The 16299-nt window shown below is 40.3% G+C and overlaps 1 protein-coding gene across 9 annotated transcripts in view; it reads right to left on the bottom strand.

Annotated features, from left to right (window-relative positions):
* The window catches only part of LYST (lysosomal trafficking regulator), a 180373-nt gene that overhangs the window by 4436 nt on the left and 159638 nt on the right, over window positions 1–16299 (bottom strand). For all 9 annotated transcript variants that reach the window (XM_050950350.1, XM_050950358.1, XM_050950357.1 and 6 more), the window contains 7 exons: window positions 15960–16149; window positions 12655–12791; window positions 10949–11047; window positions 3153–3292; window positions 2871–2968; window positions 523–679; window positions 198–269 (listed from right to left, as the gene is read on the bottom strand). In XM_050950350.1, the coding sequence (XP_050806307.1) occupies window positions 198–269; window positions 523–679; window positions 2871–2968; window positions 3153–3292; window positions 10949–11047; window positions 12655–12791; window positions 15960–16149 (893 nt within the window). The remainder of the gene's footprint in view (window positions 1–197; window positions 270–522; window positions 680–2870; window positions 2969–3152; window positions 3293–10948; window positions 11048–12654; window positions 12792–15959; window positions 16150–16299) is intronic.

The raw sequence follows: 16299 nt of genomic DNA, 5'->3' as shown, positions 1-16299 counted from the left end.
TGAGAATAGTTATTACTGTCATGTTACAATGTATTTGTGCTCATTTTATTTTCATGGGGAACAAGCAGGATTCTGTGCCTGTTTTCAGATAGTTTTGTTCATCCATTTCCCCCATTTGTCATCAGTGTCTTCAAAAGTTGAGATTTATTTTTAAAGGGAACTTGAATTCTTTTTATGCAACAAATTTTTTTTTTTACCTTACAATAGGTTTATTTGATTTAGGAAATGTAATTTCTCGCACAGGTTTCAAGTCCCAAGTACTCCACAGCCTGAAAGAAAGAAAAAAGTAATTATTTTCTCCATATTCTACTTAACCTAAATATTTAGGAATAAATACAAGTTTAATTTTAGAAACTGCAAACAGTTGAACAGCTAGTTCTGCTTTTTGTAAAAGCAGAATATTAGCATGATTTTAAAACTGCATACAGTCTCAAAACAAAAACAAACATTGATTTTATGTTTTTATAAATGTTTATCAGCAAAATAGTTTAAGAACTTAAGGAGAAGAGTGTATGCTCTTACCTTACAACCCCATTTTCTAGCCCCCCTGCGATAACATTGATGGACACTCCTTCCGGTTGGTTAGAGAAAGCAACAGAGCATATGATTTCCCTGCAGTGAACATGTCCTACAAGATCACCATTTACTGTCCAAAGTCTCAGATCACTGCCCCCTCCAACTGTAATACAAAGTAAACCACAAATATTACAAGATAATCTAGACCATTTGAATAGCCTATGTCATTTAGCTTTCAAGGCCACATCAGCAAGAGAGCAGTGCAGTAAAGATTAAAACTGATTCAGATCAGAAAGCTGTACAAATACTGTACCATAGTTATTTTCTCTTTTTACCATATTGTTTGTATAGGCAAACTCCCACAAAATTAATATGATTTATAATATAAGCCCTAGCACTTTAGCAGTAAGGAAGCTATATAAACATTCTGCTCACCAATATGACTTTTTGAAAATGCTAGTTTTCACGTTAGCAGGTCACAGTAAACACTAATCTCTCTCTCTCTCTCTCTCTCAAGGTTTACCTCAGTCTGCTAATGTGTTCACACTAAAACTGCCCTGTCTTTACTAGGATTCTGCCTCTTGTTAATTGCCCTGTTAGCTAACACAAGGTAAGAACACACCATTTTTTCCTAGCGAAGACAAGGCCTGAGAGTGGTAGAGATAAAGGAGACGAATATCTCAGGCTATGTCTACACTGCACACCTTACAACGGTGCAGTTGTGCCACTACAGCCGCATCACTGTAAGGCATGCAGCGAAGCCGCTCTTTATCATGAGAGAGCTCTCCCGTTTACAAAATAAAACCAGCCACAATGAAGAGTGGTAGCTTCGTCGACGGGAGCGCCGCTCCCGCCAACAACGTGCTGTCCACACCGGTGCTTTTTGTTGTTAAAACTTTTGTCATTTGGGGTGTGTTTTTCACACCTCTGAGCGACAAAAGTATTAACAATTAAAGTAGAGTGTAGACAAAGCCTCAGATTCAGTCTCAGACCTGCCCCTGGAATGCTAAGCCCATGTATTGTGTTTCTGCAACTGCCAGAGGTCCTAACCTTCAATTATCCTTTAATATAATAAAACTGACTTGTGCTATCTTGCAAGATTTTTATTTACAGCCCTGATTTTGAAAGGCTAGAATGGTATTTGATCCATCTCACTCTACATGGGAATACAGTAAGGAAGGAAGAATGAAAGCAGCTTCCTGAAGAGACCTTAGAAGCCTCTCCTTCATAGTAGGAGTTCAGTACTGAGAACCAAGACATTATATATAGAGGACTAGACCCAAACATTGATATAAAGTGAATGTTGGGACAACAAACTGCTTGGTGCCATATGAATTATAAAATTAATCTGTTTATCTTATCTACCTCCAGTGACGGGAGAAAATTAGATGCAGATGGGGAAAGAAAAAAAGAGGCACATGTTGTCCAAATGACGACCTCAAACTAACATTAACTACACAAGATAGAAAAAGTAATAAAAGGTAATGGTGCTGTTCAGTGTGCTGCCTCTTACAGAAACAAATAGTGCTGTTGCATGTGTATACAATAAGTGTCAAATCATCATGCACCTTAAAGCTACTTCTAACTGCCCATGTGAAAATTTGACCTAATATCCAAATACACGATGGGGGATGTGTGAGGAGCAAGAACAATTAAGAAAAGCTGTTTTGTGCCATTTGGCTGCGGAGTCAGGGACTTCCTGGGAAAACTCATTGCAGGGCTCCAAACTCCCTAGAGTTCTGCATTAACAACAAATGCCTACACTTTCTTCTGGAGGTTTTTTCCCTTAAAAACACCAAACAAAAAAACGGACTACTGTACATAATTTTTCTGGTTCCATTCACAGCAAGACCATACAGGCTTTTCCTGTTTGCTTTGAGTCACTAGGTAATGAACTCTTTGTTAATATAGCATATGTGGTGCCTCAATATAGTTCATATATCAAGGGACATCTGAATGCTCCAACAAGACTGTAGTTTTAGCAAATGTAATTTTGCTTTGTATAAGTAAAACTCCTTAGGAGGATACAGTATCTTGGAAAACAAAATCACTGCTATCATGAAAGTAATTAACTTAATAGAATTTGACTCTCTCAGGACTCAAACTTTCAGATCTTTAAAAAAATCAAAATATTTGACAAGACTGCATGTGTATCACTTACACCTGCATATTTGTAACTACAAAAAAGATATACACATCATCCTGTATATAGAAATAAGAAGTTACTGAGTTGATCAGTTGGCTGCTCAAATGATTCAAGTCACATGACAAACCATTGCACTGGTAAAGTTGGTTCATCTTTAAATCTGGTCTATAAATGTGGATAGGTTATTCATTCATGATACCATACATACCTGAATCACAAACTGTTGCAATATCACCTGTCATTTCACTAGCAGAGACTGCTGTCACAGGACTCTTGTGTCCAGCAAGACTTTGGACATAGCACAGCCTACAAAGAATAAAAGATCTCTAAATAACCCGCAGTTTAGCTTCAGGAAACCAAAACTGAGTTTTGGTTTCACACAAGATTAAAATACTTGGAAAGTAATAATCTGAAATGATTATTTTACACTAAGATTTTTAAAACAGTTAGAAAGTAAGCATTTTTAGGCTAGCCAAGGAAATATTTGTACCTATTCAAATCCCAGATGATGCATGTTCCATCCTTGCTTACACTTATCATTATACTATATGGTTTGCAGACAAATAAGCTGGTTATCTCTGCTGTGTGACCATATAGATGTACTTGAGATTCCATTTCTATCTCGGAATGCTGAAAAATAACAATATTAAAGGAGACCTGAATTATTAAACACATCAACTTATTATTTATTTTGGAGGTGTGACTTCCATTGTTTTCAATTGGATCAATATGTATAGATCTTAGGGAATGAACTGGCAGTCCATGATTAAATGCTTCATATCTTCAGTTCAGATGCTTTTTGTAGGACTTTTAAAGATGCAAATACATTGCTGACATGAGTATTTGGAGTAAGACATTAACTGTGAAAGGCACTATATTCTCCCACTTCTCACACACACAAGCTCCGAGAAGACATGTGGCTGGCTGTTTTCCAAACACGTCAGTAGCTCAAACAGAGATGGCAGCTAGATATCCATATTTCAGTTTCACTGACTGGAGAGGAAATATTGGGGGTTGAGGAACAGTTAATGCCAATGACCAGCACTTTTTAAAAAACGTTAGCAAAAACCCCAAGGTACTGGGAACATACTGAGCCAGTGCCAAGTCCTTAGATGGGGTTTAACTAGGTGTTAAATAGGTGTGAAATGTGAAGCTTCGCTCTAATACAGAAATTGTCAAAAATTAAATGCCAAAGAGAAGATGAAACTGCTAAGCATAAGTGCTACTTCTTGTGTTTTATTTCATTGCAATTCCTCAGACTTTTTTTTTAAAAAAACATCCTCTAAATTAGAAGAGTTTCTTAATCAGAATGATAATTGCCTAATTAAGAGAAGTCCAGTGTACAAGGAGATTGGAATAAATATTTATACAAGAAAGGTAAAAGTCTCTCTGCTACAATAAATTTTCCCATAGCTCTTCTTTACTACCTCAAAGCACAGTAATAAACAATCTAGGAATTTGGAAGAGGAAATAGGGCATACAATAGCTCTACTAAAAGATGAAAAGAAAGAGTCATCATAGAACAGAAAAAGAGAAAGAACTGGTAATAGATTTCACTCACAACATGCTAGTTATATATTCTCTATCATTATCTGAGCAACAAATAGCAACATCCATCTCTGTGCTAGTTATATTGATTACTAGTCAGGACAAGATTGACCTTTAATAATCATAACATTTAGAGATGTTTCACCTAACCAATCACAAGAAAACGATAAACATATCCTCCTACTGTGTACTATAATACTTGCTGATAAGAATATCCTGTCTCTACATCCCCTCAGAGTAATGTTCATACTATTCATAGAAGTATGGTCTGCCATTTTAGAATTTTAAGAACAGAACTAAAACAAGGTTTTTAATGGGAAAAGTGTCAAGCCAAGATTAATTTTTCTGCCTGATCTTTCCACTTCCCCCCGTCTAATTCGTCTGTTTTGTCCACTTTTTGCTGACACCTACATCTATGGGACAGGGATTCTCTGTTATTTGTCTCTATGGTCCCTATCTCAATGGGGCCCAATCCTAGATTAAAGTTTCTAGGCACCATCGTAATACATAGTACAAAATGATAGTAATGGGAAAGGATGGAACTCTAGGACCAGATAATTTATTTGTGCTAATAAGTCATGCAACTATGACTTTTCATGCTATCCTCTATGCCTGAAACATACTTGTAAGTACTATGTGCCATGGAAGCTCTCGCCTCCTCCTTCAAATCTCTTAAGACTCATTTCTTCCATCTATCCTTCCAATGCTGATGTACATTTCACTACACTAATATAAACACTCCACTCACAATAAAATATTTTTAAAGTGGCATAGATATAAAAATAAATTGATTTAAAGTTGGTCATATCTTTAAAATGCCCTCTTTTTGTATTAGACTGGATGGCTGAGGTTAAGGCACTGGAGTGAGGGATTATACAATAATTACCACACAGTTTCAACTATTCTCTCAAAAGGATATACAATAGTTTAAAATGCTTCCCTCTCTGTTAGCAAGAAAGCCCCAGATAGATTAGGAACAACTAAAAAGTGGAGCAACCCGCTTGCCCAACATCCAGAGCCTCTTGGCTGAGGCCTTGTAAGGGTAGTGATTTAAGTGACTTCTCATAATAGTACTTCAGTGGGTTTTGGATGAAAGACATTGACAATGCCTGGGGAAAAAGTAGCAGACAAGAGCAGTTTGCCTGGACTTTTTCGAACACAGAGATACGGGTCACTAGAACTCTGAAAGCAGGGCTCTCTAGACTCTTATGTCTGTCCATTAGCAACATCATACCTGTCTCCTTGCTTTAATGATTTACACATGAAGATTTGCCCTGACTGACACTTCCTGTACTGCATTTATAATAGGCTGTTCCACTACATCAGCACTCAGCTAGGGGGCTGACTACAGAACAGATGCTAGTAAGCCTGCTGGCATTCCCTATAGTCCTGTCTCAAGCAACTAACTAAACAGATGCTACAAAATTGGCAGCAAGGTCATGTTGCCTGAGGTATACAGAAGTGTCAGTGCTGAGGGTTTCAGCAAACATGATCTCACAAGAGGACACCTGAGGAGCAAAGCAAAGAACTCCTATTCGCAGTTCTAAAGTGCCTTACAGCTGTCAAATACAAATTGTTAGTTTCTTTATTAGCATTTTTAAAACAAGTATTCTGTACAAAAAGTATATTTCCTATTTTAGTTACCAAAAATGTAACCGATATTGCCTGGGGCTTTAAAAATTAATTGATCACAGTGGGTGGGCTTTCCTAGCGTGTGCGGGGCTTGAGCCATTAATTTCTGCAAAGTTTTAAACTTGATGCCGTGGAATCCTCTTCAATCTGCAGAGAGCACTTAAGCCTCTGTTGCTGCTCCTAGATTTATCAAGCAAAAGCAACATAACAATACTGTGGCCAGCTTAAGTGCTGCTATTCAGAACCCTGCGCCTAAGATGGACTGTCGAGAATTGTCAGTGATTTGCTACTTCTTGGGAAAAAGTTACAAACTATTGAAGAGGCTGATGCTGGAGTTATTCACAGAAAAGACAACTTAAAACAGAAGGCAAAATCCTGGCTCCATTACAGTTCCATTCTATTTTATACCCTCGTATCTGAGCATCTTCCATCAATGCATGAAGCGATATGACTAACATCTGTCACACCTTATTTAGTCTCATCACTGGGGAAAAGGTGTGCAGGGGAGTCTTCCGGTAAGGATTTTTTTTAAAATTATTTAATACATCTAGTGATGTGTCTATCTTAGAGAAGGCAAGGTCAGAGAAGCATGCCTTGCACTTAGAGCAGAATGTGGTAAGGTTTGCAAGAGTCTTTAGTTCCTGTGTGAGTTTGTGCCAGTCTCTTACTGGCCCCCAAGAAAGTTCTGTCTTCCGCACAAATGGGCCTTAACCTTATTATAAAAAGCTCCATTGTACCACAGGACTAAAGCTGTTGATCGCGGTCTTCATTCCAGAGCTTTAGGTAATATTTTCGATACTCTGGGCCCAGGCCACTGAATGCCTTGAAGCTAAGGACCAAGACCTTGAACTTGACTTAATGTTCTGTGGTAAGCCAGTGTAGAGAATGGAGGACAGGTTTAATCTGTTTGTGGTAGCTAGCGTATTGAGGTGTACTAATTGGGGTTTCCAAAGTACTGAAGGCTTCATGCCCACATATACCACAATTAGGTACTGCAGCCAAAAAAAGATGATGAAGATGTGAATAACTGAATCCAGGTCACTGTTCATCAGGATAGGGGAGCATCTCCTAACCAACTGGAGATGATAGAAAGTATTACTTATGGATAGAGCTGGGCAAAGTTTTTGGTAAACAGTTTATTTGCTGAAAAATGCAGTTACAGTCTTACAATTTTTTGTTCTGTTCAAACAGTTTAGAATAAACAGCTTGGTGGTCAGGGCACTCACATACGATATAGGACATCCAAGTCTAGTCAATGCTCCAAGGGCTATAATTATTCATAAGAAGCTTCAACAGGATTCAGAAAGTCCCATACCTGAATATGACATAGTCCAGTGGTTAGGGCACTCACCTGAGGCGTGGGAACTCATGTTCAAATCCTCTCCATGTCAGGGAGAAGAAGAATTGAACCAGGTGAGTTCTCTCACTACTGACCTAAAGAGGCAGCTTCCTCCTCCACCCATCCCATTCCTATGTGTTATGTCAAAAGTGCCCCAAATTGAAACAAAAACTATTTCATCCCAGCTGTTCAGTTCTCTGACCAGACACCAAAAAATCTGTTTCCAGGTCAACCCAAAAAGTGTTTTGTTTTTGCAGTTTTTTGGAATTGCCAGCAAAATGAAAAATCTATTTATCTACCATAAGGCCATTGCGGAGAAACTAAATGAATTCTTTGTATTGGTCTTCACTGTTGAGGCTGTGAGGGAGATTCCCAAACCTGAACCATTCTTTTTGGGTGACAGATCTGAGGAACTGTCCCAAATTGAGTTGTCATTAGAGGAGGTTTTGGAACAAATTGATAAACTAAATAGTAATAAAAGTCTTCAGGACCTGATGGTATTCACCCAAGAGTTCTGAAGGAATTCAAATGTGAAATTGCAGGACTGCAACTATCATCTGTAACCTATCATTTAAATCAGCTTCTGTACCAAATGACTGGAGAATAGCTAATGTGATGCCAATTTTTAAAAAGGGCTCCAGAGGTGACCCTGGCAACTACAGGCCAGTAAGCCTCATTTCAGTACCAGGCAAATTGGTTGAAACTATTGTAAAAGAAAGAACAAAAAATTGTCAACACAGATGAACATAATTTGTTGGGAAATAGTCAACATAGTTTTTGTAAAGCGAAATCATGCCTCAATCTACTAGAATTCTTTGAGGGAGGGAGGTCAACAAGCATGCGGACAAAGGAGATCCAGTGGATATAGTGTATTTAGATTTTCAGAAAGCCTTTGACAAGGTCCCTCACCAAAGGCTCTTAAGCAAAATAAGCACTCATGGGATAAGAGGGAAGGTCCTCTCATGGACTGGTAACTGGTTAAAAGATAAGAAACAAAGGGTAAGAATAAATGGTCAGTTTTCAGAATGGAGAGAGGTAAATAATAGTGTCCCCCATGGATCTGTACTGGGCCCAGTCCTATTTAACATGTTCATAAATGATGTGGAAAAAGGGGTAAACAGTGAGGTGGCAAAATTTGCAGATGATACAAAACCACTCAAGATAGTCAAGTCCCAGGCAGACTGCGAAGAGCAACAAAAGGATCTCACAAAGCTGCGTGACTGGGCAACAAAATGGAAGATGAAATTTAATGTTGATCAATGCAAAGTAATGCACATTGGAAAACAATCCTAACATATACAATGATGGGGTCTAAATTAGCTGTTACCACTCAAGAAAAAAAATCTTGGAGTTATTGTGGATAGTTCTCTGAAATCATCCACTCAGTGTGCAGCGGCAGTCAAAAAAGCAAACAGAAGTTGGGAATCATCAAGAAAGGGATTGATAAGAAGACAGAAAATATCATATGACCTCTATATAAATCCATGGTATGCCCACATCTTGAATACTGCGTGCAGATATGGTTGCCCAATCTCAAAAAACATATATTGGAATTGGAAAAGGTTCAGAAAAAGGCAACAAAAATTATTAGGGGTATAGAACGGCTTCCATATGAGGAGAGATTAATAAGACTGGGACTTTTCAGCTTGGAAAACAGGCGACTAAGAGGAGATATGACAGAAGTCTATAAAATCATGAGTGATATAGAGAAAGTAAATAAGGAAGTGTTATTTACTCCTTCTCATAATAGAGGAAAAAGGGGCCACTAAATGAAATTAATAGGTAGCAGGTTTAAAACACACCCAAGAAAGCATTTTTTCACGCAACGCACTGTCAACCTCTGGAACTTCTTGCCAGAAGGTGTTGTGAGGACCAATACTATAACAGGATTCAAAAGGGAGCTAGATAGCTTCATGGAAGATAGGTCCATCAATGTCGATTAGCCAGGATGGGCAGGAATCTGTTTACCAGAAGCTGGGATTGGATGACAGGGCATGGATCACTTGATGATAACCTGTCTGTTCATTCCTTTGGAGCACCTGCTATTGGCCATGGTCAGAGGACAGGATACTGGGCTTGATGGACCTTTAGTCTGCCCCAATATGGCTGTTCTTATGTTCTTATATTATTTGTCCAGCTCTACTGACAGATGGGGTGTATGCAACAGCTTAGTGTCAGCAAGGAATTCAAGTGCTCTCCTAAGCTACAGACTGAATTGACCAATTGTGGGTGTGCACTTTCAACTGAAGGAGCTCACATTGTGGTTGCAAACTTTTCAAAGTACTTTCTTCTGCTCACCAGCATCATCTCTGTATTGCCTGGGTTCCACTTCAGCCAGCTTGTTCTTCACCCCTGAGCTGATCCCATCCAAGCACTGCACCATCTTGGTGTCTGTGATATTATTGTATGTGGTGAAGAATAGTCTGACCCTTGTGTTATCTGCATATTGCTGATACTTGAGTTCATGTTATCTGACCAGTTTGCCTGGTGGGTGAATGTAGATGTTCAACAGGCACTAGGACAAAATTGATTCCTATTGGACTTCACAAGGGAGGGGTCTGGTGGCAGAGGTGCTATTTTCCCATCCCTACTCATTGGGTTCTCTCTCAAGGAAGGACTCAAGTCACTTCAGTGCATCATCGTGGACCCCGGCCACATCTCAGGCAAGACAAGTTTAGGTAGTGCATGGCTGACAGTGTCAAATGCTACAGAAAAGTCCAGTGGAATGAGAATAGGTGTCTTCCCTTTAGCCATCAATGCCATTAAACCTGTTTCAGTTCCATGACCTGGCCTGAATCCAGATTATGCCATGTCTAGAGTATTAACTTCAGTACAGATGCTCTCTGGGTTACGCAAGACCCGACTTACGTAAATTTGCACTTACGGAAAAAGTTCCATAAGCCAGAAATAGGCTTCGAGTTGCGGAAATTTTTGTGTAATGTACAGGTATACGACTTATGCAAAATTCGAGTTATGCAAGGCTTTCCAGAACAGAACGATTGCGTAAGTTGGGGGGGCGTCTGTAAGGTGAGCTTGTAGCTGGAATTTGGCTAGCTTCTCTAAGCTTGCTCAGGAACAGGAGGTTGGACAAGACTCCCATTGACTTCAAAGGAGACAAGGATTTACTCAGAGAATCCCCTTCTCCCTTCTACAGCAATTAGGGAAGGTAAGGTGGAGATTCAAATTTATCAGCCATCTACTAGTCAGGGGTGGATAGAAGAGCAATGTCCAGACATGGCACTTTGGTACCTGGAGAAGATACTGGAGTTTCTGTGAGAGGGGCTGGCCTTCCCCTTTGTCAGGGTGCCCTGAGTAGTGGTATCCCCTCACTCTGATCTCTCATGTCTGCATCTGGACAGCAAATTTATTCCTTTGGACAGTAAGTGTCTGGAGTCCTGATGCTGATGTTCTAGTAACTAAGTACAGTCCTCAAACACAATAAAAATTAGCATTTGCTTTGAAAGTAAAATAGGGTGGGAAAGTCATTAATTTTTCTGTAAAGGTGGAATGGTGGGGAAGAGAGAAAAGTTGGGCACCATTCAAATGCTTATTAAAATGCAGAATTCAAAATTTAAATTATTGTCAAAATGTATATGATAGGGTACTTTGAAAGCCTCTTTTAGTTAAAAAACCCTAAATAATACAAGGCAGTTTTAATAATATAAGTCTAGTTTTAAGGAGTGGAGTAAACAACAGCAAGAATAAGAAAAGAAAAATAATGTAATATAGCTAAATTCCTAATTATAAATCCTGTGTGATATACTTACCATATTGCTAGAAAATCTGTTCATATATGCTGTGATGACACCAGATTTGCTACCTGTAAAAAGCTGGCAACTGTCTGGTACCCAAGCACAACTTGTTACCTTGGAGAAAAAAAAAGAGCCAGAGAAAATTAAGTACTATTTTAAATACGTTCTATTTCATTATACTTAGCTATTTTATCAAAGCTGTTTTTGTTGGTTTTCCTAAGAAAAACATGTAATAAATAAACTACTTGACCCAGAATGGAAGCCCAAGAGCAGTTTATTACATCTGCAGCAAGTCATATATTTTGCATAGTTAGAGTTAAAATTATGGGTGAAATTATGCGGTGCATCTCTAAGATACATAGCACAGAACTCTCAGCTCAAAGGGATGGAGGTACGTGTTAAGGTAATTTTCTGCCCTCCTGATCCTGGGCTGCTCTGTTGGCTGGAGGGGCCCTGGCATAATTTGGACAGTCCTAAGGGTCTGTGTAAGTTATGGCAGCCTCCCAGGGCTGTGTGCTTTGTCCCCATCCCTAATGCACCCCTCTCGCACATGCCCAAATCAGGGTTTGCAAGGTGGTCTTTGGAAAATATTCTTACTGCTGTCCTTCATGGTACCTTTGCTGGAGGAATCATATCGCAATCAGATGCAGGGCTTTCAGAGCACGTTTATGCAGTTCTGACTCTTAGGTGGTATAAAGATGCCAGTGTGGGGTGAGGGTCTCACTCTTTTTCCATTTTGTCTTTAATCAACATTTTTGACTGTACAAACTGTAGAACCAACAAGGAGGCACTTATTCCGCACCCCACACATACTAATATTTTAAGGCACCTATAATCTTCCCTACTCTTGTTCTCAGCCTGGAAACAAATTGTTTGAAAAGTTCTACAAACTCATGATGACATATCCAATAATGATTTTTCTGCCAGGACAGAAGAGCAGAATCAGAAGCAGATTTTGGGAGCCGAGAGACTGAAGAGGAAAATTTAGTGGAGAAGTAAGAAAAAGGGATATTTAGTGGATGGAAATGGAGGAAGAACCACCCAAAAGGTATATAAAGGTTTTTTGGGGGGGAGGTGGGGGCATTTTGGAGAGCTTGGAGGGGCTCATCCAAAAATGGGTATGCCCCAGAAAACCAATGTGGCATTTAGCGTAATTCCTAGGTAGACACAAGCGAAATACTAAATCAGCAAAGCAAATGAGTGCAGCTGAGTTTAAACTTGGGATGCAAGTTTGTCTTCCCCACTCCATTACATGTTTTTTCAAGAACTGATTGAAATCCTTATGATCACATAATAAAGAATGCCATCAAGGACAAGGTGATGGTGACATTGAAAACAGGCTACAGAGCCTTACATCTCTGTCACTGGTTCAAGCATGAACAAGATAGCAAACGACTAAAGACACTGTTATCTGATGGCATATATTAAGGGACGTATGGGATCCACCTTAGTTCCTACTGGATATATGCCCACATCACATTGAGCATCTTGATGGCATTTTCAGAGACTTTAAGGATTACATGGGCTAAACCTTGCATTGTTAGAAACTGTTCCCCAAAAGTAAAGGTGCAGTGCACTGGGGTTAAAGTGATCAGGAATGGTGGTGGAAGGCTGTGCATGTTCTCTGTTAAAAATATATTTCAGTTTTCAGTGATGTCACATAGAGCACCTTTTACAAATACATTAACTTTACAATCAGAAACACTTTAAAAGAGTTTTACCTGATGCAACTGTGAACTCTGTATAAAATTTATTGGAGGTTCACTTTGCTTGCTTTTTAGTCTTAAAATGTTATCAGCATATCCCCAACTCAGAATGGCTGACCACTGGATATCTGTACTGTGCATGCTTCTCACACCTGCAGGAAAGGCATTATATGTTGTGTGTCAAGTATGTTGTCACAGTTTCAGAGTTACTGCACCTTTGCCCCCCCCCCTCCAGTCTTCATTGAGGGCACCCACTTAAGTTTTTAGGCTTTCAGCCACCACCTGGTGCAGAGATTCAGGTCTCTCCCCTTCAGACTGGGGGTTTAAGCTTACATTACCTCTGCACCTCACTGCAATTTCCCAGCAGGTCTGACTGGGATCCAGCACCTGTGGTTAATTCTCCAGGGGCTAAAGCAGTGTACACCAGCTACCAAACAGCTTTCACAAAGCAAACTGCATTTATACGCTTAGGGCAAAAGCATTACAGAAAAAATAAAAACACAATCAAAAAAGCTAGACACATACTAAAAGCTTACCAGAGGTCATCCCAACTCCTGCATAGGGCTCTGGTAGGTGCCAGTCTTTCAAACCACATAAATGGGTTTGCTCCCTTGGTCCCAAGTTCCTCTCAGCTTTTAGATGGATCAGGAACCAGAACCCAACTGGACAGGCAGCTGTTTCTTTAAACAGCTCAGGCCATTATTCTCCATCTCTGAGAACAGGTTTCACCAGTCAATGGCCCTCTCCTCAGGGTGTAGCTTAAAATATCTGGATTTTTGCATAAATGGGGGTTGTGGAATTTACATTAACCACTTGCCAGGGATTCCCCAGGAAACCCATTTAAACACTTATTGTCCCAAAATTCATGTCTGGTAGGCACATTTCAGCATAGTCATCTGAACTCCTTACACTTCCCAGGTCTCTCAATGTCACGTGTGATTACATAATCCAGCATTTTGGCAGCTATATGCAACATGCATCTTGCTTTATTAGGCTAGTATACAATGACCAAAGTTTTTAAAAATGGGTGTCTCCAATTAGGCTCCTACATCCATCTTTAGGCTCCTTCATTGACATTTTTCAAAGTCTGCCATTTTGACAAAAAGTTTTCATTGATTGAATTTGGAGGGGAAAAAAAAGAATGTTTGTGAATATTTTTGTGAAAATTAGGTGCTATTTTTGACCACTTCTACTTGCTTCCCTGGGAAATCGCTGAGAATGCAACATTTCTGAAAGAGAGGCAACTTATTTTAGGTGCCTGTGGACTTCAGAGCCTAATTTGGTTCTTATTGTTGAAAATCCTGGCCAGTAAAATGCTTTGTACATATATCAATAGGCTTTAATTCCATTGAGTTAACCTGACAACAAAGCCTTCTGCCTTACAGTTCTACTTCTGTTTCCCTTACTCATCCTCCAACAACTATTCCTTCACTTCTCTCTCCTGCTGCTCTTCTACTCATCTACTTGTTCACCAACACTCTGCCCCTCTGGATACTTTGGCAAAGAAAGCTATCTGCCTTTCCCTAACTGTTGTTCTTCGAGAGGTGTTGCACATGTCCATTCCACTCATAGGTACTGACTCTGTGGGTATTCCAGGGCTAGAGCACCCATGGAAAAAAATTAGTGGGTGCTTTTAGCACCCACTTATGGCCAAGCTCCCGCTCCCTCCTGCCAGAAGCCTTGCTGATCAACAGAAGGGGCAGAGCGGAGGTAGAAAGGGGCAGAGCGGGGTCTTGGGGAAGAGGGTGGGTGGGGACACCTGTGATTCCATGCTTTGTGAGCACATGCCCAGGGCACTTTTGTCTGAGATTTTTTCCCTAAGCAGTACTGACTGGGGCTGCTTGAATGCCCTCTGTTGCCATGCACCACTGCATGCAGGTATACAGGGTGGAATCACTACCGACCCACCTCAGTTTTTTCTTATTTGAAAGGCTCTGATAGAGAGGAGAAGGAGAGTGGGTAGTAGAATGAACATGTGCAACACATCTCGAAGATCAACAATTATGGAAAGGTAGATAACAGTTTCTTCAAGTGATTGCACATATCCATTCCACTGTACGGGACTCACAAACAGATTGATCTGGAGGTGGGCCCAAAAAGTCTATTTGAACAGTGACTGTAGAACAGCAAACCCAAATCTGGCATCATTCCTGGAATGAATGGCTATAGCAGTGGTCCCCAACCTTTTCGTCTGGCGGGTGCCAGACGAAGGACCATGGCGGTGGTCAAGCATCCACCGAAATGCCGCCGAATTTCGGCGGCATTTCGGTGGCGACGACTCTCAAGGACGTCGCTTGTCGATGGATGCTCGACCGCCGGCCAAGATGCAGATGCAGCATTTAGATGCGCAGCGTTGGGGACCCCTGGGCTATAGTATAATGAGAAGCAAAGGTGCATGGACAACCAAGTTGTTTTGCAAATGTCAGGAATAGGAACTTGTGCCCAGAAAGTCACAGAAGCTTAAGAGGAAACCAGGTGTCCACCACCACAATGAACAATTGTGATCATGACATCTAAACAATTTAGTCCAGCCCAGGTAAAAACACTACAGCTCTTCTGATGTCTAAAAATGGTGGAGCTTCTCTTCATCTCTGTGAGTATGAGGTTTTGGGAAGAATGGTGGTGAACAGATTGCCTGATAAATGTGAAAGTTGTAAACTATCTTTTTCAGGAATTTTGGGCAAGGGTGAAGGTAAACCTTGTCCTTACAGAAGGCTATACAGGGAGGCTCTACTACCAGAGTTCTCAACTTTTTAATGGAGCAATGAGGGAAGAACTTACAGTAGCAAAGTTATAATTGCTCCAACAACCGTCATTGGTGGCAAGAAGGAACTGAGGAAATTTGGGGGCAGCTCTTCCCTTTATATCTGCACACAGTGCCATACAGCAGAGGGTGTTCATGTCCCCTGATAGGTACTGCTCCGGGGGGGGGGGGGGGGGGGGGGGAGAAGGGGAAGGGGAGGAAGAGGAATCTCCAACAACCATGCGCTGGGCGCGCACTCAGCTACAGTAGAAAGGACATATACAATCACTTGAAGAATTGTGGGTTTCTAGAGTTCTGATATATTAAAAACACCAAGTTAAGTTATTTTAACAAAAATACCAAACTAATTGATAAGAATTCTTGAAATCCAGCACCTTTATTAAAAATTTACTTAATTCTATTTACAATCCTTGGCAAAATAAGATTGCAAACTTGAGCACTCTGCTAGAGTATTACAGTGGCAGTATAAAAATCTAGCATGATTATGACTGGGCAACTAGTTAAGTTTTTCCAGTGTACAGGGTAAACATGAAACTGATTTCTGGGGCTTCCTTACCTTGCTCTTTGCTGTATACCATCAAAAGGCAGAACTTTTGGGACAAACCACAGATGGCCCTAGTTGGCAGAGCCTGCAGAGAGCCAAACCTTTCTCCATGTGGCTGGCTGAAGCAAACAACTGGATCTGGAGCACTTGGGGAACCTACATATTCCCCCCACTTTAAACCTTTTATCCAAGGCAAAGGACTCTAGAACAAAGACAAATAAAACGCCAATTAAAATAGTCAGTGTGACAGAGCAATGCTATTTCATATGAGGGAAAAGTGCATTATAAATAAGACTCCTATAAATGATCCTAGTGTTGTGGTGCTTTATATGACAGGGTCTATACTTTACTG

This window comes from Gopherus flavomarginatus, chromosome 4 (assembly GCF_025201925.1).
Source record: "Gopherus flavomarginatus isolate rGopFla2 chromosome 4, rGopFla2.mat.asm, whole genome shotgun sequence".
Taxonomy (NCBI): domain Eukaryota; kingdom Metazoa; phylum Chordata; order Testudines; family Testudinidae; genus Gopherus; species Gopherus flavomarginatus.
This window is presented reverse-complemented; position numbering and strand designations above follow the sequence as displayed.